Source organism: Eumetopias jubatus, unplaced genomic scaffold (genome assembly GCF_037043125.1).
Source record: "Eumetopias jubatus isolate StellerSeaLion01/CBP00866 unplaced genomic scaffold, mEumJub1_p1.0 scaffold_9, whole genome shotgun sequence".
Classification (NCBI taxonomy): domain Eukaryota; kingdom Metazoa; phylum Chordata; class Mammalia; order Carnivora; family Otariidae; genus Eumetopias; species Eumetopias jubatus.
Window position 1 is genome coordinate 123,126,658 of NW_028274815.1, and position 24,853 is coordinate 123,151,510.

A 24,853-nucleotide genomic window follows, 5' to 3' on the forward strand; every position below is an offset into this window, starting at 1 on the left:
AGTGTGCACAACAGAAGAGAAGAGCAGCAAAGGATAGCTGAACCTGGGTTGTCTGTTTCCTATTCCAGGATTCACTTACTTTCTATTGGTCTCCATAGACTGACAGGATAGAAGTTGCGAGCATTCAGTTAACATTCTGGAATCACAGAACCTGGGTTTGTGTTTTGATTCTCCAAGGTCATGGGCAAATCGTAAACATTTTTGAACTTCAGTTTCCTCTTCTCAAAACAACAACAACAACAAAACAAACAAACAAAAACACACAAAAAACCCAACAGGAGTACCAACATCCTACCCTATGACGATTACCTGTAGTATTAAAATCAGAATATGGGGACCATTTATTTCTCTTTTCCTTTTTAAATTTTTTATTGTTATGTTAATCACCATACATCATTAGTTTTTGATGTGGTGTTCCATGATTGTTTGTGCATAACACCCAGTACTCTACGCAGAACGTGCTCTCTTTAATACCCATCACCAGGCTAACACATTCCCCCACCCCCCTCCCCTCTAGAACCCTCAGTTTGTTTTTCAGAGTCCAATGTCTCTCATGGTTCGTCTCCCCCTCCGAATTACTCCCCTTCATTCTTCCCCTCCTGCTATCTTTTTTTTCATTTCTTAACATATATTGCATTATTTGTTTCAGAGGTACAGATCTGTGATTCAACAGCCTTGCACAATTCGCAGCGCTCACCATAGCACAAACCCTCCCCAATGTCTATCACCCAGCCACCCCATCCCTCCCACCCCCTACCACTCCAGCAACCCTGAGTTTGTTTCCTGAGATTAAGAATTCCTCATATCAGTGAGGTCATATGATACATGTTTTTCTCTGATTGACTTATTTCGCTCAGCATAACACCCTCCAGTTCTATCCATGTCATTGCAAATGGCAAGATCTCATTCCTTTGGATGGCTGCATAATATTCCATTGTGTATATATACCACCTCCTCTTTATCCATTTATCTGTTGATGGACATCTTGGCTCTTTCCACAGTTTGGCTATTGTGGACATTGCTGCTATAAACATTGGGGTGCACGTACCCCTTCGGGTCCCTACATTTGTATCTTTGGGGTAAATACCCAGGAGTGCAATTGCTGGATCGTATGGTAGCTCTATTTTCAACTGTTTGAGGAACCTCCATACTGTTTTCCAGAGTGGTTGCATCAGCTTGCATTCCCACCAACAGTGTAGGAGGGTTCCCCTTTCTCCGCATCCACGCCAACATCTGTTGTTTCCTGACTTGTTCATTTTAGCCATTCTGACTGGTGTGAGGCAGTATCTCATGGAGGTTTTGTTTGGATTTCCCTGATGCCGAGCAGTGTTGAGCACTTTTTCATGTGTCTGTTGGCCATTTGGATGTCTTCTTTGGAAAAATGTCTGTTCATGTCTTCTGCCCATTTCTTGATTGGATTATTTGTTCTTTGGGTGTTGACTTTGATAAGTTCTTTATAGATTTTGGATACTAGCCCTTTATCTGATATGTCATTTGCAAATATCTTCTCCCATTCTGTTGGTTGTCTTTTGGTTTTGTGGACTGTTCCTTTTGCTGTGCAAAAGCTTTTTATCTTGATGAGGTCCCAATAGTTCATTTTTGCCCTTGCTTCCTTTGACTCTGGCGATGTTTCTAGGAAGAAGTTGTTGCGGCTGAGGTTGAAGAGGTTGCTACCTGTGTTCTCCTTTAGGATTTTGATGGGTCTCACATCTAGGTCTTTCAACCATTTGGACTCTATTTTTGTGTGTGGTGTAAGGAAATGGTCCAGTTTCATTCTTCTGCATGTGGCTGTCCAATTTTCCCAACACTATTTGTTGAAGGGACTGTCTTTTCTCCATTGGACATTCTTTCCTGCTTTGTCAAAGCTTAGTTGACCATAGAGTGGAGGGTCCATTTCTGGGCTCTCGATTCTGTTCCATTGATCTATGTGTCTGCTTTTGTGCCAGTACCATACTGTCTTGATGATGACAGCTTTGTAATAGAGCTGGAAGTCCGGAATTGTGATGCCGCCAGCTTTGCTTTTCTTTTTCAACATTCCTCTGGCTATTCGGGGTCTTTTCTGGTTCCATACAAATTTTAGGATTATTTGTTCCATTTCTTTGAAAAAAGTGGATGGTATTTTGATGGGGATTGCATTGAATGTGTAGATTGCTCTAGGTAGCATTGACATCTTCACAATGTTTGTTCTTCCAATCCATGAGCATGGAATGCTTTTCCATTTCTTTGTGTCTTCCTCAATTTCGTTCATGAGCATTGTATAGTTTTCTGAGTACAGATCCTTTGCATCCTTGGTTAGATTTATTCCTAGGGATCTTATGGTTTTGCGTGCAATTGTAAACGGGATCGACTCCTTAATTTGTCTTTCTTCTGTCTTGTTGTTGGTTGTATAGGAATGCCACTGATTTCTGTGCATTGATTTTATATCCTGCCACTCGACTGAATTCCTGTATGAGTTCTAGCAGTTTTGGGGTGGAGTCTTTTGGGTTTCCCACATAAAGTATCATATCTGCAAACACTGAGAGTTTGACTTCCTCTTTGCCGATTTGGATGCCTTTGATTTCTTTTTGTTGTCTGATTGCTATGGCGAGGACTTCTAATACTATGTTGAATAGCAGTGGTGAGAGTGGACATCTCTGATGCGTTCCTGACCTTAGGGGGAAAGTTCTCAGTTTTTCCCCATTGAGAATGATATTCACTGTAGGTTTTGCATAGATGGCCTTTATGATGTTGAGGTATGTACCCTCTATCCCTATACTCTGAAGAGTTTTGATCAAGAAAGGATGCTGTACTTGGTCAAACGCTTTTTCTACATCTATTGAGAGGATCATATGATTCTTGTTCTTTCTTTTGTTAATGTATTGTTTCACGTTGATTGATTTGCGGATGTTGAATCAAGCTTGCAGCCCAGGGATAAATCCCACTTGGTCATGGTGAATAATCCTTTTAATGTACTGTGGGATGATACTGGCTAGTATTTTGGTGAAAATTTTTGCATCCGTGTTCATAAAGAATATTGGTAATTCTCCTTTTTGATGGGGTCTTTGGTTTGGGGATCAATGTAATGGTGGCCTCATAAAACGAGTTTGGAAGTTCTCCTTCCATTTCCATTTTTTGGAACAGTTTCAGAAGGATAGGTATTAGTTCTTCTTTAAATGTTTGGTAGAATTCCCCTGGGAAGCCATCTGGCCCTGGGATTTTGTTTGTTGAGAGTTTTTTGATGACTGCTTCAGTTTCCTTAGTGGTTATAGGTCTGTTCAGGTTTTCTGTTTCTTCCTGGTTCAGTTTTGGTAGTTGATACATCTCGAGGAAGGCATCCATTTCTTCCAGATTATCTAATTTGCTGGCATAGTGTTGCTCATAATATGTTCTTATAATTGTTTGTTTTTCTTTGGTGTTGGTTGTGATCTCTCCTCTTTCATTCATGATTTTGTTGATTTGGGTCCTTTCTCTTTTCTTTTTGATAAGTCTGGCCAGGGGTTTATCAATCTTGTTAATTCTTTCAAAGAACCAGGTCCTTGTTTCATTGATCTGTTCTACTGTTCTTTTGGTTTCTAGTTCATTGATTTCTGCTCTGATCTTTATTCTTTCTCTTCTCCTGCTGGGTTCAGGCTTTATTTGCTGTTTTTTTCTCTAGCTCCTTTAGGTGTATGGTTAGGTTGTGTATTTGAGATCTTTCTTGTTTCTTGAGAAAGGCTTGTATTGCTATATACTTTCCTCTCAGGACTGCCTTTGCTGCATCCCAAAGATTTTGAACAGTTGTGCTTTCATTTTCATTTGCTTCCATGAATTTTTTTATTCTTCTTTAATTTCCTGGTTGACCCATTCATTCTTTAGTAGGATGCTCTTTAGCCTCCATGTATTTGAGTTCTTTCCGACTTTCCTCTTGTGATTGAGTTCTAGTTTCAAAGCATTATGGTCTGAAAATATGTAGGGAATGATCCCAATCTTTTGGTACCATTTGAGACCTGATTTGTGACCAAGGATGTGATCTATTTTGGAGAGTGTTCCATGGGCACTAGAGAAGAATGTGTATTCTGTTGCTTTGGGATGGATTGTTCTGAATATGTCTGTGAAGTTCATTTGGTCCAGTGTGCCATTTAAAGTCTTTATTTCCTTGTTGATCTTTTGCTTAGATGATCTGTCCATTTCAGTCAAGGGGGTGTTAAAGTCCCCCACTATTATTGTATTGTTGTCAATGTGTTTCTTTGCTTTTGTTTTTAATTAGCATATATAATTGGCTGCTGCCATGTTCGGGGCATAGATATTTACAATTGTTAGATCTTCTTTTTGGATAGACCCTTTAAGTAGGATATAGTGTCCTTCCTCATCTCTTATTACAGTCTTTGGTTTAAAATCTAATTTGTCTGATATAAGGATTGTCACCCCACCTTTCTTTTGGTGTCCATTAGCATGGTAAATGGTTTTCCACCCCCTCACTTTCAATCTGGGGGTGTCTTTTTTAGGGTCTAAAATGGGTCTCTTGCAGACAGCATACCGATGGGTCTTGTTTTTTAATCCAATCTGACAGCCTGTGTCTTTTGATTGGGGCATTGAGCCCATTTACATTCAGGGTAACTATTGAAAGATAGGAATTTAGTGCCATTGTATTGCCTGCAAGGTGACTGTGACTGTATATTGTCTTGTTCCTTTCTGATCTTTGCTGCTTTTAGGCTCTCTCTTTGCTTAGAGGACCCCTTTCAATATTTCTTGGAGGGCTGGTTTTGTGTTTGCAAATTCCTTTAGTTTTTGTTTGTCCTGGAAGCTTTTAATCTCTCCTTCAAATTTCAATGAGAGCCTAGCTGGATATAGTATTCTTGGCTGCATAGTTTTCTCGTTTAGTGCTCTGAAGATATCATGCCAGTCCTTTCTGGCCTGCCAGGTCTCTTTGGATAGGTCTGTTGCCAATCTAATATTTCTACCATTGTAGGTTACAAAGCTCTTCTCCTGAGCTGCTTTCAGGATTTTCTCTTTGTCTCTGAGACTCGTATGTTTTACTATTAGATTTTGGGGTGTTGATGTATTTTTATTGATTTTGAGAGGGATTCTCTGTGCCTCCTGGATTTTGATGCCTGCTTCGTTCCCCAAATTAGGGAAGTTCTCTGCTATAATTTGCTCCAATATACCTTCTGCCCCTCTCTCTCTTTCTTCTTCTTCTAGGATCCCAATTATTCTAATGTTGTTTTGTCTTATGGTGTCGCTTTTCTCTCGAATTCTGCCCTCGTGATCCAGTAGTTGTTTATCTCTTTTTTTCTCAGCTTCTTTATTTTCCATCATTTGGTCTTCTATATCGCTAATTCTCTCTTCTGCCTCATTTATCCTATCACTTAGAGCCCCCAATTTTTATTGCACCTCATTAATAGCCTTTTTGATATCGACTTGGTTAGATTTTAGTTCTATTATTTCTCCAGAAAGGGTTTCTCTAATAACTTCCATGGTTTTTTCAAATGCAGCTAGTATCTTTAAAATCATGATTCTGGGGCGCCTGGGTGGCTCAGATGGTTGAGCGTCTGCCTTCAGCTCAGGTCATGATCCCAGAGTCCTGGGATCGGGTCCTGCATCGGGCTCCCTGCTCCTTGGGAGCCTGCTTCTCCCTCTGCCTTTCTCTCTCTCTCTGTGTGTGTCTCTCATGCATAAATAAATAAATAAATCTTTAAAAAAAATCATGATTCTGAACTCTGGGTCCGACATCGTACTAATGTCCATATTGAGTAGGTCCCTGGCACTCGGTACTATCTCTTGTTCTTTTGGTTGAGGTGATTTTTTTCGTCTTGTCATTTTGTCCAGAGGAGAATAGATGAATGAGAGAACAAAATGCTAACAGGGTAACAATGTCCCTAAAAAATATACTCTAAACAAATCAGAAAAGACCTGAAACCAGGGGAAAAGAAAGGGAAAGAAAGAAAAAAGAAAGAAAAAGAACAAGATAAAAACAAATAAAAACAAAACAAAACAAAAAAAACCAGAATATGATTAAATATGATCAGGCTGGTGCACAGATCAGTGCCACACACTAGATTTTGGGTGTATTTGGTCTGATAGAAGAAAGTGCCTCCCAAAATTTTAAAGAAAGAAAGACTTATATATGTACAAAATAAGAGTTGATATGATGAAGGGATGGAATATGACTGTAAAGATGAAAATTATAAAAAATTTTATAAAAGGAATTGATAAGAAGTTGTTTGTAAAAAGAAAGAAGGGGACTTAAAAAAAAAAAGAAAGAAAGAAAAAAAAAGGGGGAAAGAATGTGATCAGGCAGGAGACTAGAACAAAACCATACACTAGAGATTTACGGTATATTTTGATCTGTTAAAAGAAACTGTATCTCAAAATTTTAAAGAGAAAACAACTTATATATATATGCCAAAAATAAGGGTAACTATTATGAAGGGATAGAATATGAGTCTAAAAATGAAAAATAAAAATGTTGTTTTAAAAAAGGGATTGATAAGATGTTGGTTGAAAAAGGGAAAAAGAAAAATTCAAAAAAAAGTTAAAAAAATTAACTTTGAAAAACTAAAGTATCATGGTAAAAAAGCCATGAATTCTATGTGCAGTATTCCCCTAGCATTGGTGTTCTGCTGTTCTCATTGATCAGTAAACTTGGTCTTGGCTGGCGGTTGTGCTGATCTTCTCGGGGAGGGGCCTGTTGCCGTGGTTCCCGAATGTCTTTGCCGGAGGCGGAATTGCCCCGCCCTTGCCGGTCTGGGCTAAGCAAGCTGCTCGGGTTTGCTCTCGGGAGCTTTGGTTCCCTGTAAGCTTTCCGTTCAGCTTTGGAGGACGAAGGTGAAAATGGCGGCCTCCCAATCTCCGCCCGGGATGAGCCGAGAACTCGGGGCCCCGCTCCTCAGTGCACCCCCAGAGAAAAGCAGTCAATCACTCCCGTCTCCCTGGTCTCCGGCTGCACTCCGTGCTCACCCAGCCTGTGACCGAGCATTTGTATCTCTGGCACCCGACCCCGTGTGGAGTCTCCAAACCCAACAGATCCCTGCAGTGCGCTCCCGTGCCCCTCCTCCCGGGGGAGGAAGGAGTGTCTCCCCAGATCTGCCGCTTGTTGGGTCCCTTCTAGAGGAGCAGTGGCCCGACTGTGCCGGGGATCATGGTTTATGGCAACCCCGAGCTGAGAGCCCGTGCTTCGGCTCCGTCTCTGCAGCCGGCTTCCCCGCTCCGATCCCTGGGAGCTCTGCCGCACTCAGGCACCCCCGGTCTTTCTGTGACCCCGAGGGTCCTGAGACCCACCCCCTGCTTAGCCACTGGAGCGATGTCCCTCAGCGGAGCCGGCTTCTAAAAGTTCCGATTTTGTGCTCCGCGGCTCTAGCACGTGCCAGAAGCGGCTGACCGAGGCCCCCTCCTCCGCCGTCTATCCTCCCGAATATCACCTCAGATTCACTTCTCTGCACATCCTACCTTCCAGAAAGTGGTCGCTTTTCTGTTCAGAGAGTTGTTGCTATTCTTCTCTTTGATCTCCTGTTGAGTTTGTAGGTGTTCAGAATGGTTTGATCCCTATCCAGCTGAGTTCCTGAGACCAGACGAAATCCAGGTCTCCTACTCCTCCGCCATCTTGCTCCGCCCCCTCCAGGTTGCTTTCTGAAAATGCTCATGTAACCCTTTGTATCTCCACGTAGCTCTGATTCTGCATTGGCCTGCATTCAAAGAAGCCCTCTCCAAACAGGCAAAGGTACTACGCAAAATCTTTAACTTGTATCTTTGGCAAATCCTGTTTGAATCACCCACCAACATTTCATATCCCCTTCTGCAACCTTACATTTCTCAATACCCCCTTCATCCATTACAAAACAACCAAGCAACCACAACAAAACAATTGATTTAGCTTCTTTCATTAAGTCTTTCCCTTGGTCCTCTGTATCTCTAGCCTGTTCTCCGTCACTTTCTAGTTCAGTATCACCAAAGGAAACATCTAACAACAAGAGAAAGACCCTCATCGGAGAGTCACAAGGAAGCCCCAAGGCCAATGATGATGAACACTGCAGGGAGAATCGAGGGACATCTTATGTATATTGAAACATCTGGCTGTGCTTTGGGGAAATTTTTGAGCCAGGTGAATCCCTTAGGATTCAAGCCAGTGGAGGGGGTGCATCTGGCATGTGACTTTTGAGAATTCCTGTATCCAGGAATTAACTCCAGGTCACACTGGGATACTGAAGAGATACTGACACCAGGATCCTGAGTTGTGATGATCTGCCTATTATTTAGGGGTTTCTTTTCCTTTAATACCTCTTCCTTTTAGGTAGCTGCGGACATCATTCAGGCCAGCGTTAAGTTAGTGACAGACTCAACTGAACAACGAAGCTTTCCCCATACTTCTATATTGGGCTGGAGTCAGAAGAGCTAAGGGAGCTCACCAAATGCTTCACTATCCTTTGGGGGCATCTCTCAACATCAGAAGACACTGTAGGCTACTGGAAACATGGCAGATCTATACTTACGTTCTCTTTTTCTCCTCTTCCCTTGCCCTGCACCCATCTGTAAATTATTACTCTCAACTTTTCCCTTTCTCTTTTTTACAAATGATACCGTGTATGCCAACGGTGATTAGTCCCTGCCCCTGCCAACCCCCCTTGATGCCACAACATCTCAGATTTGCCTCTTGGGGACAAACGGTGATCATGTGACTCCTCTTGGTTGGGTCTGATGGATGGTTTTGATACAGGTGAGCAATGATGAAGATACACAGTAGAGGTTAAAACCACACAGAGGACTCACTCCATACTTGTTCCCATCCTGGAAACAGAAAGCCCTTTCCTCCCTCCCGAAAAGTCACACATTGCAGAAATAGCTGTAGAGAAGGAAGTGAAATTTCTTCACAAGCTCACAGATGATGGTGATGTGGGTTAAGCCAGGCTTTAGAAAGAGCAAAATTGGAAGAGCTTATCTGACTTACAAATCAGTGACAAAGAATGAGAACATTTCAGGTCTATCAGAGAGGAATGCGATTCTATTAAATTGGTTACTTTTTCCAGGTAGACAATCCCAAACTCCCACCTCTGCCTCTAATACGTCTGAAACTCTAAGAAATATGTCAGCAATCTTACACGTGCTTACTGCCTCCAGAGAAACCAGACTTCATGTTTGACTTCATCTAATAGCAGCTGACTGATTACTAAGACCTACAATATGGTCTTAGGGATGACGAGGATATGACAATGCGGTGCTGTCCTTAGTGCTTCGGGGGTTCTTGTTCCCCGATATTAATGTGATACCTTCCCTTCCCCCTCTCCCACCAGAAAATCAGTAGCTGGGTAAGAACCTTTACTCTCCCGTCATTCTATTGAGAGCCTGAGGAAAGGAGTGATCCTGTTAGACAAAGGATATCAAGAAAGGACAAGGTCCTACCAATAAGATGTCCTGGCCAGAGGGAGGACTAGCTGATTCAGAACAGCGTCATGAAAGATACAGGGATATTCTGGTGCCAAACAGCTAAGAGAAGGCTGACTGCATGTATAATGGGAAGCCCAGTATTTCTGATTCATTGAACACGGGAAAGGGGGATTTAAAAAAAAAAAACAAAACTTTCTGCATTTATACTTATGGGACTCCTTAGGTAGAAGCTGGAATTTGTCTTTAGGACGTTCTGTCTCTTTGCTATGGTGGGAAACAAATTTCATGAGCACTTTTTGCTTCACAGAGGGAAGCAAGTCCCTGGTCCTTGTTATGGGGCTTGCCCCGAACTCTGGGAATGACCAAACAAGCAGAGCTTCAGGCTAAGGTGTTAAGTGGTTTGTTTAATGATGTAAAGTTATCTTCAAGTTGGGGGCAAGGCATGCTGCAGCATATAATATACAACGTAGAGGAATGTTTTGTTTGCTCTGGCTGACTAGGGGAGTGGGAAGGAGACCAAGACTGGGACTGCCATGTTGAAACTGAGAAGACAGGGAGATGGGTGGTAGGTACGGAAACATGGTGCCAGCCCAGGGGTCAAGGAGCGGTGGGCCCTGGGACTCCCTCTTTGGAGGAATAACCTTGCGTCCCGGGACAGTGACAGCTGATATGCATCACCTTTCCTAGATGAATGGTGCCTTTCCCTCTCCGCGATTCCCTTGTGAATGTCTGATAAACAGAAGATGTCAGTGCGGCAAATCTTGGGGATGTGGGGATGAGGAGGAGTCTGTACCCTGGTTTTCATGAGAAATTCAACAGGCAATAACTGTGTTAGTGGACCCAGGAAGACATCTTGTTGAGAAATAACAAGTAGCAACAATCCGGCTGGGATGGTATTATCGGACATAGAGTAGCAATGAACCTTCCTTTGGGACTACTGCACCGCAGGAGGCTTTATCTCTGCCATGCGGGGGTCAGCTTGGGATGCTGCTGGTAGACCAAGGAGAAATCAGGGTGAGTGAAGGCAAAAAGGGTGAAGCATTATTTTCCTCCATCTGTATTTCTGGGGCTCCCCAGTAGTCATGATGAGACTTGATCAGTTATAACAGAGCAGTTAACTCTGAGAAGACTCATGACCTGGAATCCCATGGCACATCGAGGGGGCCCAACCGTAGGAGGGATCACTGGCTCTGTAGGAAACCACCGGTCTCTGGGCCACTTGCCAAGCAGGCAGCACACGCCGTTCAGATGCCAACACAATGAGCCACAACTGGCTCAAGTATTTCAGGGCCTGAACACTCATAGAAGGTCCCTGCTCGGAAGTGATCAGTAGAGCAAGGACCTGGCCACACGGCAGTATTGGGCCAGGTGGGGTCAGCAGAGTCTGAAGGACAGCACCAGACACTCACCTCCTTTTGATGGTGAGCATGACGCCCAGGAGAATGATGATGAACATGAGGAGGCCAGCAATCACACCGGCCATCTTCACGGTATTGTCCACCTGCTTCTCTGGCTCCACAGTGTTAGAATTCTGAGTGGAGGCACCTTCGAGGGGAAAGAAGAAGAGAGATGTTGAAAAGGCTCATACACATGACTAGAAAACAATTATAATGAAAACAGCTTCCATTTATTGAGTGCTGACTATGTGCCAGGTACTGTGCTAGGAGTATTACACACAGTGTCCCATCTAATCTTTTTGAGGATTAGTCCCTTGTGATGTTGGGATTATTATACCTTTTTTTTTTTCAGATGAAGAAATTGAGGTGCAGAGAAATGAAATGAGTGGTCCAAGGTTGCCAAACTGCTGGGTTGGGGCATTCTTATCCTCCAGTGAAATCAAGTGGAAGGTTTTATCTCCCACACTGATTTGTCCCTAGGATCAAACCCTGGATCTATAGTTCCATTTTTGAGTTCATGGAATTATCCCAAGCCCTACTTTATTCTTCATGGTAAGTGGTGAAAACAACAGCTTTGTGTTAAGGTAACATGATTATAATCACTGGATTTTAAAAGGTACAAACATAAAGATTTTGTTTTGTGCCTTATATGAAAGAAATGGTATGGCAGAAATGTAGTTCATTGAAGGAACTGCCTGGGGTTTGGAAAACACATGCGACTAACTCCATTTCTGGAATTTAATGCTGATGCTACGTACTCTGCCAGGTACTAACTTATTGATTCAACTCCAGGTAGCCAAAAAATGCCTCCACCTGGCCTCTTCACGCAATGGACCAGGGGTCAGAGGCCACTTCTCATTCCAGACACCTATATGAACACTCCTGGAGAGTGGCCCAGGGGTTACCAGCACCCTGAGTGAATTCCTTCCTGCTGCTGTTCATATTCCCAATGGTGCCATGTTTGTGTGGGGCAGCCTAAATCCACAGAATCCTCTCCCTGACACATCTCTACTTTTCTGCCTCCTGAACACCAGCTCATCTTTCATCACTGACTGCATCTCCTCTGGTGGCCTGTACCCCTGGGAGAGTTCCTCTTTCTTCACTAAATTCTAACCCCCTGTAACATTTGGCACACACCTAAATATACAGATATTATTAGTTATTTGTTTCTCCATCTGTCTCCTCCAGTGGTCTGCAAGCTCCTTGGGTGGGGGGAGATTATACCTCCTTTATCTTCGTTTCCTCATGGTAGCACTGAGCCTGGCTTGTAATAGGTATTCCCTTAATGTCTGTGATTGTTCAACATTTAGCTGAAGGGGTGACACCTATGCTCACACACTTTTGTTCTCATGGCACCAAATTGAATTTCTCCACTTTCAGCCATGTGTTCACAGAACTCAGCTGAATTGAAGGGATGTTAATGACCAAAAGCTATGATTCTGATTCCCCAAACTCACTGATGTTTAAGAACAGCCCTCCAGCACAAGGATGCATCCCTTCTTCTTACTGTGTCAAATGTTTTTCTGGAGCACAGCACATTCCCCAAACTGTCTTGTAACGGGGACCAGCTGGGTTTACTTAGTCTAGTCTCCCCAGTGGGAATGGCCAGTCTCCAAGAACAGGGAGTGCGTGTTCTCATCTCTCTAATGTCAGTGTCTCTCACACAGGCCGTCCTTCTCCTCCTCCTGTTGATTTAACAGATGATTACTGAATGATACAAAGATGAGTGGACTGCAATTGTTCACTTCACTCATTTATTCACTTACTACTGAGCACCCATATGTCAAATGATGCTCTCTATGGGATGGGATGAGAGACCCTTCTCCCGGATGGACTCATGAATATGGGATTTTATTCAGTTCCCTTCACCAGCTAAAGGAAAGATCATCAAATCCCAGGGCTGCCTGAGAGCAAGCTCTACTCATCTACGGACCAGAGAGTTCATAGGGGGAGTTAGCCAACCACCTCTTTGGCAGGGCTGGTCTCATATCCTGGAATGGGGGCAGGTTCCTAGGAGCCCCCACATAGCCTCCATTTCCCAGTTTGGAGCCATGATTTCTGAGATATGGCTAGTCCACTGCATACCAAACATCAAGGAAACTGAACACCCCAGATAACAATTTCCTCAATTGTGTCAGAATCTTTCTATTTGGACTTGGAGGAAGGAAATTGGCTTGGGAGCATTCACTGGCAAAGCTAAACTTTATTTAGTGCCTGCTCTGAGATTCTATTCTAGAGACCCGTGGTACAAGAGCAAAGGAGCCCTGGAGAGGATCCTATTACCTTAGGAACACTGTTGCTGGCTTGGCTTAAAGAGATTCACACTTCATTCCTTTGGTAAATAATCACAAGCACTCACTATATGCCAGGCATTCAGTGATACAGTGGTGAGCAAAACAGGCACAGTTCCTGCCCTCAAAGAACCTACCATGAGTGCTGGTGGTGGTGGGGCTCGGGAGATAGAATTAATGAACTATGAATTGATAACAGTAAGCTTTCAAATCTGTTAATGATGAGACAAGAGGGGCATGTGGCACTTGGAAAGCACATAAGAGGGGAATGAAATCACTAGTGGGAAGATGTGGCCAATGGGGTGAGCTCCAAGGGATGATGGACTATGACCAGGTAGAGAACACTACACGAGCCTGTGGGAGCAGCAGAAGGAACAGCACTGGCTGAGGCTGTGTGATGGGCTAAGGAACCTGGAGCACTCAAGAAATGAAAGAAACATAGTGTAACGAGGGTGAGAAAGCAGAGTGAGCATGTTAAGAGAGAAGCTGGAGAGCGCAGCTGGGGCCCGTCCACACAGGGCATCAGAGGCCACAATGACAGCTTCTGTTCTTTACCCCGAGAAACCCAGACAGCCATTTAAGTGTTGTTCATGGAGCAATAATATGCTCAGATTTGCTTTTCTAACAGATCATTCCAGCTTCAGCATAGAGCCAAAGTGGCTTGGAGACACGAATTTGGAAACCATGGTAGGCGTCCAGGTGGGAGATGATAGTTGTGTGGACTTAGGTGATGGCAGTGGAGATAGAAAAAAAGAGATAATTACTTGAAATGCATATAAATAAAACCTGTTGATGGGATGGATGCAGAGAGTGAGGGAGAAAGATGTCAAGGATGCCCACAAGTCTTTGGTTTCCTTTTTTTTTTTTTTAAAGATTTGAGAAAGAGAGAGAGACTGTGTGTGTGTGTGTGTGTGCGTGCGTGCGTACACACACACACACACACACTTGCAAGTGCATGTGTAGGGGAAAGGCAGAGGGGGAGGGAGGGGGAGTCCTCAGCAGACTCCCTGCTAGTCACAGAACCCAACACGGAGCTCAATCTCATGACCCTGAGATCACAACCTGAGATGGAACCAAGAGTTGGACGCTTAACCAACTATGCCACCCATGTGCCTCAAGTCTTTGGTTTTCATAACAAGGTGGATGATGGTTCTGTTTATGGGTTCAAGAAACAATAGAATGAGTATAGCTATAGAGAGAAAATGGATGTTTTGGGGGCAATCTGAACTAGAGATATACTCTAGAAAAGGAGGCAGTTAAAAATGCAGGTCTGGAACTCTGGAAAGAGGTCTGAGCTGGAGGTAAAACTGTGATTTATGCACACAGACTGTATCTGAAGCCCAAAGTTGATGGATTCACTCAGAGGAAAAAAAAAAATGAAAGGAGAATCAAGCTTAGAGACAGAGCAGCACTTAATGAGTGGGTAGAGGAAGATGTGCCTGCACAGGAGGCAGAGCAGGAGTGGCCAAATGGGTAAGAAAACAATCCAGGAGAATCAAGTGCCCTAGAGCGAAGAGAAGAGTGTTTTCGAGAAGGAAGGAATAATGGACCATGTCAAACACTGCTCCTAGGATAGAATCAAGCTCCATATTCAAGGGAAAGCGAAGGTCTTGGATGAGTATTAGAAACCCTTCTCCAAATAAGTCCCAAGATGTCCCTAGACTGAAGTGCCTTCAGTGGTGACCATGAACCAACAATGGAACACACCTGATCCAGGGAGGCTATCTGAAAGGCCAGAACCCAGTGGTGTAGACAAATTCAATGAGTTCAGCCAACAGGCATCAGAGGTGAAATCACATACTCTGTACAGGGAAGTTATGAGAAGGAATCATGCTTGGCTGACCCAACCAGACTCCAGGTACAGGGACATGAACATGCCCCAGGACATCGCCAACCCAACATCCAACACAGCACCCTTTCAAGGGCATTAGCTGTGGCCACTGTGGAATTGTGCCTCAGTTCAAAAAGGAAGTATGCCAACAGTGTTGAAAGGTGGTACAGGTATAGAGGAAATGACTCTGGGACTGAAGACAGACAGCATTCCTGTGTGGCTCCTCCATCTGAGAGGAAGAAGAAAGGGACAGAGACCAAGCATGGGTTAGCCCTGCTCCTGATTCAGAGTCAGAAGCATGCCCATGAGGCTTAGATCTAAGTGGTCAACAGAGCAGATGAGACCCTGAGATAGGACATACAGGGAAGCACATAAGGGTTGCCTTATGATGGGGCCTGCTAGCAATGTGATAGGCTGTTTCAAGTAAGCACTGATCAAACAGAAGCTCAGTTACTACAACTTTTAAAAAATTCAGCTTAAATGGACTGATCCATTGCTGGGCGCCAAGTAATGTGCCAAGTACTTTTCATATATGAGGTCATTTAATCTTCACAAAACTCAGAAGATGCTAGTTTTGTTTTCCCTTTTATATAGATAAGAAAACTTCACAGAAGGGTTAAATGACTTGTCCAAAGCCATATAACTAGTGAGTTCCAGAGGTGGACTCTGTACAGGGCTCACCCTCTTATCACTATAATGAACTGTCCTTGATAGAGTTGTAGTTAAGGAAATGCCAGAACTGGGTCCACAAAGAATGTTGGCCATGCAACTCACTGGCCAGAAATCCAAGGGAAGTTTTCAGAGGTAGAACTGGTAGCCCTTCAGCAACATGATAGCTGTGTTGCTTTTGCTCTAAGCCCACCCTTTTCATGACAGTCAAAGTTAGTACCATACCAGTCCCCAGTCCCTAAAAAGTCCTGTTTCTGGCCTTAGGCAACTTCTATATACTAAGCAGGGATTGGGATGGGAGTCTGCCAAGAGAAGGGGGAGGGACGTGGATGTATCCTCTTCATTTCTGCCCTCCATTGAGAGCCAGCCTGAGAATAGTTCAAGTAAATTAGAACTGGCAGCTAGGCACCAGGTGGTAAATTTATCCAATTGGAGGAACTTCAAGGCTCTACTTGAGTCCCCTGTGTGATGTAGCCATCAAAAACAATCTTGTGAGCTCAGCCTGCACAAACAGGAGACTACTGTCTCTGACATTAGGTTCCATGCCCAACCTTATACCCCAACCAGCTGCACCTTTGAGCTCTGAGCACTCCCAAAGCTGAGCCAGCCCTCTCAAAGCAGTTGCTGCTGTCCCCTGCCTATGAAATCTAGCATGTCTTAGAACCCAGATCCCTCCCAGTTCCAGCTCAGAGTTCCCATCTGGCTTTCAGTGTACTACCTACTCACTGTTGCATATGGAAACCTGGTGCCCAAGGGAGCAGAGCTCTTGGTCTCGTGAAGTCTTCCCCTCTCCCTCAATATCTGTTCCATACATAGGGCCCAGTCGCCATGTTTTACTTCCCTATCTCCTCCTCCCATGCCACCAAACAAATACCCCAGCTTATATTCCCCAAGGACTCTTGATATCCAACAAAAGCAATTAGCTTTCCTTAACACTGCATTAGTCAGACCACTCTGGTCAGGCTTATCTAATTGTAGACTCTACCCTCTGAGAGGGACCTCCAGGGTAAAGACGGGCCAAGAGTCTTGCCATTCAGAGTGTGGTCGAAAGACCAGAAGCATCAGCATCGCCTGGGAGCTTATTACAAAGGCAGAATCTCAGGCCCCATCCCAGATCTAATGAATCAGCACCTGCATTTTAACAAGGTCTATTTGTGATTCAGGTACACATTGAAATTCAGAGATCACTGACTTTGGAGGAATGGCAGTCAAAATCCGGACTTTTCAGCCTAGAGAATGGAAGATTCAGATAAGACTTAGTTTTTGCCTTCAAAAAAGTTGAAAGACAGGGGCACCTGGGGGGCTCAGTCGGTTAAGCGGCTGCCTTCGGCTCAGGTCATGGTCCCAACGTCCTGGGATCGAGCCCCGCATCGGGCTCCCTGCTCTGCAGGAAGCCTGCCTCTCCCTCTCCCACTCGCCCTGCTTGTGTTCCCTCTCTTGCTGTGTCTCTCTCTGTCAAATAAATAAATAAAATCTTTAAAAAACAGTTGAAAGACAGTTGTGGAAAATGGAATAGATTGGTCCCTTTAATCTTAAAAGATTGGAGCTAATATCAATGGGTAGAGTGACAGGGGTAGATTAGGGACCAACACAGGGAAAGGTTTTTGTGTGGAAGCACTATCCAGTGGAGGCTCAAGCCCAGCCCCTGTAGGCAGCATTATGGTATAGAGAGGAGCATGAAAGCAGTCATGGTTCCCAAGTCCTGTTCCAGAGTTGGCCCTCCCTTTCACCTGTCCACTTTGTCTCCACCTGTTTTTACTTCCTGGGCTTCCTGGATGCTTAACCAAACCCTCAATACCTCACTGTCATGGGATGCTGACTTTTCTTCTTTGCTAATCGACCCTGCTTCCCACCTCAACTCAGCATCTCTTGATTCCAGCGATACCCATGCTCTGGGTGAGAGACATTCTCCTTAGAGATATGGGACTCCCATGGGGTCTACCCCCAAGTCCCCAAGTTACCCACAAAGGCAGAAGAATGTGTCACCAACAGTGAAAGACACTATCTGGAAACTTTGTGTTCTCCCATCATGCAGAGGGACTACATGACCTCTTATATACCTTTTGAAGTTGAGATTCTATGGTTTTATGAGATCAGTCAAAAGCAATGGGTTTCAGACCTGAAATACATGTGTTTGCATCCAGACTCCATCACTAACTGGCTGTATCATCTTGATCAAAGCTATTAATCACCATGTGATTTGATATCCTCATTTGTAAAATAGTGAGTAAATGCCAAGTTCACAGGGATTTTCTAAGGATCAAATGTAGTAACAGAGGTAAAAATGTTTGATAAACTCTGAGGAACTGCTCACACATGTGGCATAATAATGGCATGGCCTTGGAGCTGGTTCCAGGGTGGTAGCAGGAATTTTCTGTCAATAAACTGTGGGTGCGCTGTGGGTGTTGGGGCCATGCTTCCTTGCAACCTGCTGCCTGAGTTCATCCAATCCTTAGGATGAAGGCAGGCGGAGCCCCCAGAGTGATTCATTTAACTTTCCTCCTATAGGTGAGGCCTGTACCAGGCTTACATCTGGATGACTTAATGGCAGCAATAACAAAATTTGGCAACAAGGGATTAATCATTCATTCTCAAAGTGCTCTCACTGGCTACAGGCCTAAGTCTCTAGCTTTACTTCAGAGAATTTCCCCATGAAGATTTGGAGCAAAAATAGAAGTCTCAGATAAAGAACATCTAATTGCACCTGATAAAACCAAGTAAATCCCAGTGGATGCATAACCCATGCTGGTGATCATTGCTGATGGTAAAGAAAGGAAGCTGGCTCTTGGGAACACAATTCCTAAAAGCGGCAGTCTTCAAAACACACAGTCCCCTCTTAGCTATCCAACAGCATATGATCCCCAAATCTTACTATGCTGGCAGTTCACCCCCGTCTCCTTAATGACTTCTTTTCTTGAAGAGTTTCTCTGTCTTTACTCTGGCTTTGCATGCATCTGGCACCCAGTGGAGAAAACCTTTCCCAAACTCAGGCTTGGAGCTGCTACCTCTATGCCAGTGAAGGTTTTAAGGATCGCAGACATCTCTGATTATGGAAGGGGGGTTGCCAAGAGGGGGCAACAGGGAAAAGATAAGGAAGCTGGGCAACTTTCCGGCTCTTCTAAAGTCAGGTACGCACCATATCCCTTCTTGATTTTGCTGGAAGCGAATTCTTAGAATGGTAGGCTATTTTTAAGATGGAATTTAAGTCCAAGATTGGAAAAAAAGTTGGTAGGAAAGCATCTGGATACTTCATTAGATTCAAGCCTCTAGATTTTACAAATTGCATCCCAAGGCATTGAGAGCATTTGTAATTGTGATCATGAACTACTCTGGCAGTCTTTGAGGATTGAAATTGTAGCAAACAGGAGGGGTGCGAGAAGCCTGGGGAGAAACAAATGCTGTTGTTGACTTTTTTTTTTTTTAATGGAAAATGTGCATTCCAGATATTTTGCAAGAGTAAGTGTGATGTTGATACAGGAAAAAAACACATAGACTGGATGATTAAATCAGAATTTTTCCCTTACCATTTAACTAAAGGAAGGAATAATCACTAGAAATAAGCACAGGCTCTGCATCCATCAGCATCCAACCAGGAAAAGGGAAACCACTCCAAACACGTAAAATGGAGCAAATTTGCTAGAGAATGGATATGCAGACGTGGGAAGAGGTTGGGTGAGGCAGCCCAGACGATACTGACACCAGGAGCCATTACCCAGAGTAGATTGGAGAGACAAAAGGAGGTGGTGGTGTCATCAGAGCCCAGAGGTCAGGGTCACCCAAAAGAAGCTGGAACTCTGGTAGACCTCTGGGAGAAATGAAGTCATGGAGGGCACATAGTCCTTGTCCAAGAAGGTGCCTGAGGTCAAGAGGGAGAAGCCTCCTCCTCCCTCTTACTATATAATTAATGTCTCCTATTGGCCAAACCTAGATGCCAGTTGACATGGGGCCCAGGAAACCTGCACATCCCAGCCAGGAAGGGAAGAGCAAAGGAGGGATGTGAGGCCAAACAGGCCAAGGGCCAGCAAGGGCTTCCTATGAACAAGGGATGATGTTCACCCTGTTGCCACTTTTGAGGGGTGTCTGGGCTTGTCAATCAGGAGGAAGGCCCAGGACTACGTGTTAATTTCAGCCAAAGTCAAGGCCAAGTTAGAGACATTGTGGCTGGCTTTCAGGACAGCTAGCTGGGCTGTTCAGTAGGTACTGTTTATTGGTATTTTGATCTAGAATCTTATCTTGATGAGGCAGATTAAGCCATCTTTGCATATATGCCTGTTCCTGCTGAGTTTGCCACCTGCTGTATCATGCAGCTCCATTCTATACCCCCTTTTCTTGAAGATTATCTCCCCTCGTGCCCTCTTGCCAACATATCATATTCTAATATCGAAGGGATTGATGAACATGTCATGTGAACCCTGTTATATGGGCCAAATTATACAGACTTTGCTCAAATGATATTTAAACTTGACCTTTTAAACTTAAGTTCCCTCATCCTTTTTAGTTTCCTTGTATATCAACCACCATCTCTAAGCCCTTAACACATTGAGTTCAGTTTTATTATTAATCTCTGGGCTTTCCCTGTAATTCTTTTCTTGATATTTAGCCACCACAGCATCTCATATAATTACAAAGGGAGACAAGACTTGCTCAAGTTTAAGTAACTGTTGTCTACTTTATACCTAAGACTCTTTCTCTGGTCCCCCGATGACTAATTTTTTAAAATTTCTGACTACCTCCCCCACACCTGGGAATAATGCCTCCCTCACTAGGTCTGGTTGATAACAGAGTGCTTGAGAAAGATTATTCCATCATTCTTCTAAGTGACATCACCTAGGATGTTTCTCAAGTAATAAATAAATTGCCTCAATTCATCATATGACAGTAATTGCTTTTAGCCAAGATTTAACTCAGAGTCAATGTCAAGGAGCTGGAAAACACTACAGAGACACAGGTTTTTTCAAAGATAGCTCTACCCTTGCTGGGGAAAACCATTTAATAAGTACTGAGTTAAGTGTAAAGAAGATACAGATTTCTAATATCCTAGCCTCCCTCAATATCACCCAGCCGGTCCTAAGAGGTTGGAATTGACTTCATCACAGCCTATACAACTAAAACTGCTAAATATTGCTGACAGAGGTTGCCCTCTTTTTCAGCCTTAAATGGAGGTTAGCACCCCATGAGATGGGAATAGCTTTAATTGATTGTTTGAAAGCACTCCGGCCACTCAAATAAATTGTTTCTCAAGTGCTGATTCTGCTTAGTCCTCTGCATCTCCTGAATCTGTTTCTAGGTGGACTCCGCTTTACACAGCAAATGCTCTGTGTAGGTCAAATTCTAATTCAGTTGTGTTACATACAGTAGGAAAGCTGACTATGTAAGACCTCCCTGGTGAATCTCTTCTGGGTGCAAGAAAACTCCTTTATTGGAAATTGTTTTTTTAAGGCATTCATAATTTAGCATTATAGACTTATTTAAGAGTAGTCATGCCTGAATGATGCCGGGTGTTGTCATTACTGATGCATCCCTTGTAAGGCATGCCCTTTCAAAGGCTTCACCATTGGTGGGCTGAGAGTTCCTTTATGCTTCCATAGCCTCAACTGCTCCCTCTTGTGCCCAGAAGCCCACAGTGTGAGTGCCAGGACCCTAGCCTGGGACTAGACTAGGACCATGAGCTATGGTTAGAGTTGGGTGCACTTTGTAGACTGCTTTGGGAGTCAGACCACAGTTAAGTTTAAAGAGCAGGATGTGGCTGAGGTAGGGGTCAAATCCTAAAGGAGGGATCAGGAACAGGCCTGTGGTTGGGGTTTAGGAGTGTTCTGCTGGTCAGTCTGCACCCATTCACAGTGAAGAAGCAACCTATGCCTAGAGTTGGGAGTAGACTTTTTGGCCAGCAATAATATTTAGCCCGTGGAATGGAACTGGACAAAGCTAAGTGACTTCTAAATGGACCAGACCCATTACCTTGATCTCATTAGCACCAACTCAATACCAGACCACAGAGGAAGTCCTGGACATTGCCTGATGAGTGGTGCTAGGATTGTAACACTGATGGTGAGGACAGCAAGGTGCTAGGCATGCAAGGTAATTAAGAGACAATCCTGCTGTCTGGGAGCTCACTACATGGTAGGAGAGAGAAGTGTGCAAGCTAAAAATCAAAGCTAACACGGGTGTGTACAGGGAGGGGCACACATGACTGTTTAGGCAAAACTAAACTACAAACTTGGTTTTCACATGTCATCAGTGGTATGGGACATGTCATGGGCATCCTTGAGACCACCCAGTGGCCTCCTCGCTCCCCTCCCCACCCTGGCTCCCTAGGGTCCAGACGAGGCCAGCCCTGACAACGAGGGTGAAGAGGCTGAGTCAGCTCAGTGCCAACAGGCCTGGCTCCCTGCTTGTAGAAATCTGTGCACTGTGCCTGAGCGCAGGGGGCTCAAAGCTGCTTAGCCAGGGCAGAGAGGAGCACCCATAGCCTGTGATGGGGATTAAGGATTTAGTCTGAAGAGCAGATGTTAAGAGAGGAGAACACACACTCTTTCGTATGCCCTATGGCCACGCAGATAGTCCCATTAGACTCTCCAGGCAGCCAGTGTGAGAGAGTGTGTGGTGACCCTGAACAGACTGTATTCTTCCTGTGGAACGAGGGAAGCCTTCTCAGGAGCAGTCACTGGGGCAATGTGCCCCAAAGCCCACTGGGATGGTAGACAGGTCAAACAATGTCAGGATGCCAAGAACAGATTACCACAGCCTGGTTGGTGAGGCAGAGGCCAAGGCCAGGGTGTGACCAGCAACAGATGCTAGGACTCTTCAAAAGCAGAAGGCAGAACCAAAAAGGAGAGGGTCAGAGCCACAGAGTAGAGGCTGGCTGTGAGCCAAACACAGAATACAGCCAACAAGGTGACCCCACAGGGTGGGCTAAAGAAACTCTGGGAGGGAGGGCAGCTCCTGACCTCCGTCTCACTGAGGTCTGTCCATTGTAATGGTACACCCTCGAGGGCGGACTCCTGCCCATTGCCCAGGGCTCTGGATCCCCGTGTTTCCAAGTGTATTAGTTTTGTAGGGCTGTCGTCACAAATTACCACCATCTGAGTGGCTTAAAGCAACAGAAATGTACTCTCTCACAGTTCCAGAGGCTAGAAGTCCAAAAACAAGATGTCCATGTTCCCTGTGAGACTGGGTAGAATCTTTCCTTGCCTCTTCCTGCCACAGGTTTGCTGGAAACCTCAGCAGTCCTTGGTCTGCAGATGCGTCATTCCACTCTGCCTCTGTCACCACACAGCATTCTCCTTGTGTGTGTGCCTTTACCCGATATTTCCTTCTTTTTTTTAAGGATTTACTTATTTAATTTAGAGGGAGAGTGTGCACATGCACACACAAGTGTCGGCGGGGGGAGGGGCACAGGAAGAGGGAGAGAGAATCTTAAGCAGACTCTGAGCTGAGTGCAGAGCCCAACGTGGGGCTCAATCTCATGACCCTGAGATCACGACCTGAACCGAAACTAAGAGTCGGACGCTTAACCAATGGTGCCACCCAGGCGCCCCGATGTTTCCTTCACATAAGGACATCAGTCTCACTGGATTAGAGCCTGCCATCTTCACTAATTATATCTGCAAATACCCTCTTTCTGGATAAGATCACCTTCACAGGAATTGGGGGTTAGGACTTCCACATATCTTTTGGGGAAAGACACTGAACCCATAACACCAGGCTAAGCTCAACTAAGCAGTTTGCGAACAGGAGGAAGGTCTTAGGATTTCACTGAGTAAAATGCAATCACTGATAGAGGTTAGAGTCAATCAGAGAGGACATGGGAAGAGAATGGGACACTCCTGCTTGGTCATGGTCAAGCAGAAACAGGTGCTTCCAGAAGGCCACAATGTCCTGGCTTTATTTGTCTGAATAGCCCAGGAGGGTGCACCAGGTCAAGGTATCCCCAAGGCTCTTAGAAACATAATTCAGTTCTTTCCAACTGACTCTGGTGGAGCTGATCCCTCAAGGGATGATCACATTACCTGACCCAAAGGGGTAGGAATGGGGAGGAGAGGCAAAGATCTACCCAGCCTGGGTAGCTCTGTCCGGATCTTGCCCCTGGAATATGCTGCTTGCAGCGAGCGTCAGAGTCTGGAAAGGAGAGGAGGCACGGGAGGGAACAAGAAATCTATAGGAAGGATTAGCGGAAGCATGAGCAGGATCAGAGGGAACGGCCGATAAACATGCAGCATGGAATTCAGATTAGTGCAATGAAACTGAGCAAGGGTAATAAAACCAGCAGCGGGAATAGCATCGATTGGTGAGATTCCAGGCAAATCCACCATGAACATGTTTTCTTTCTTCTAGCCTTTGCCCCTTGGCTTTTGGAAGCAGCAACACTGAATCACTGTGTTCTGTACTAAAAGCTGATCTACCCTCCTCCCTAAAGGATGGATGGAAAAGCAGCTCTGTGTTCGGGGAGACGAGAAAGGGCAGAAGTGAGGCCCAAAGAGTTTGAAGCCTGTTGTCCACAGGGGCATGCTCAGAGTTCTGAGAGGTCTCCCCTGGGGTGCCCACACTTTCTGCCTACAAGGCTGACCGCTCCTGGGCCAGCACCAGGGGAGCCCAGGAGAGCCTATGTGGGGCCAAACCAGCGGACGTAGGGGACCTCCATTCAGAAACTCCAGAGAATCAGTCTCTAAGAAGCTTGGCAGGTGGGGCCACACAGAGTTCAAGTACTGGATTGAAAACCAGTACTCAGTGACTCACAATCAGCCTAACCAATGGCAGAATGTGAGCCAGGTGAGGTGCTGGAACCTTCATGGGTAGAGGCAGATGGTGGGGTGTGGGGAGCACCCTATGCCTGGCACATGCTCTATGAGCATTAGTCATCCCCTCACCTATAAGTCCACTCATGCATGGGGTCAGGTGAATGACTACCATATGTGTGGTAGGCACGGGCTAAGAGGTGACAGACCAAAAAGCTCTAAGATGGTGTGCTTGGGATGTGAAGGTGGCCAGGTTGGTGAGGCTCCTCACTCAGGGCTGATTCAGGGGGTCCTCTGTGCACACTGGCCTGGCCAGTTGAGCATCTCCTCTCAGTGCAGCCCGAGACAGTGAGGGGTCAAGGAAGGTTTTGTCTGGACTTGATCCTAGGGGGTAAGCTAGACCACAGAGGGAAAGCATCCCAGCAAAGGGAGGGGGTGTGAGAAGGCAGGTCCTGCTAACGTAATCAGTGTGAACGGGGCACAGGATGCCAAGGAGGCAAGAAGTTGGAGAGCGATTAGAAAGTGAGGGTTTTTGATGGACGCTAGTTCTCCCAAAGCACAGGGGAGCCTGGAGGCATTTCAATCAGGAGCAGA

General features: G+C 45.0%; 1 protein-coding gene across 1 annotated transcript in view; it reads right to left on the reverse strand.

Moving 5' to 3' along the window:
- Nucleotides 1-24,853, reverse strand: part of PTPRT (protein tyrosine phosphatase receptor type T) — an 856,863-nt gene that overhangs the window by 180,771 nt on the left and 651,239 nt on the right. Inside the window, exon 15 of the mRNA XM_088026646.1 lies at nucleotides 10,746-10,881. Within this exon, the coding sequence (XP_087882772.1) occupies nucleotides 10,746-10,881 (136 nt within the window). The remainder of the gene's footprint in view (nucleotides 1-10,745; nucleotides 10,882-24,853) is intronic.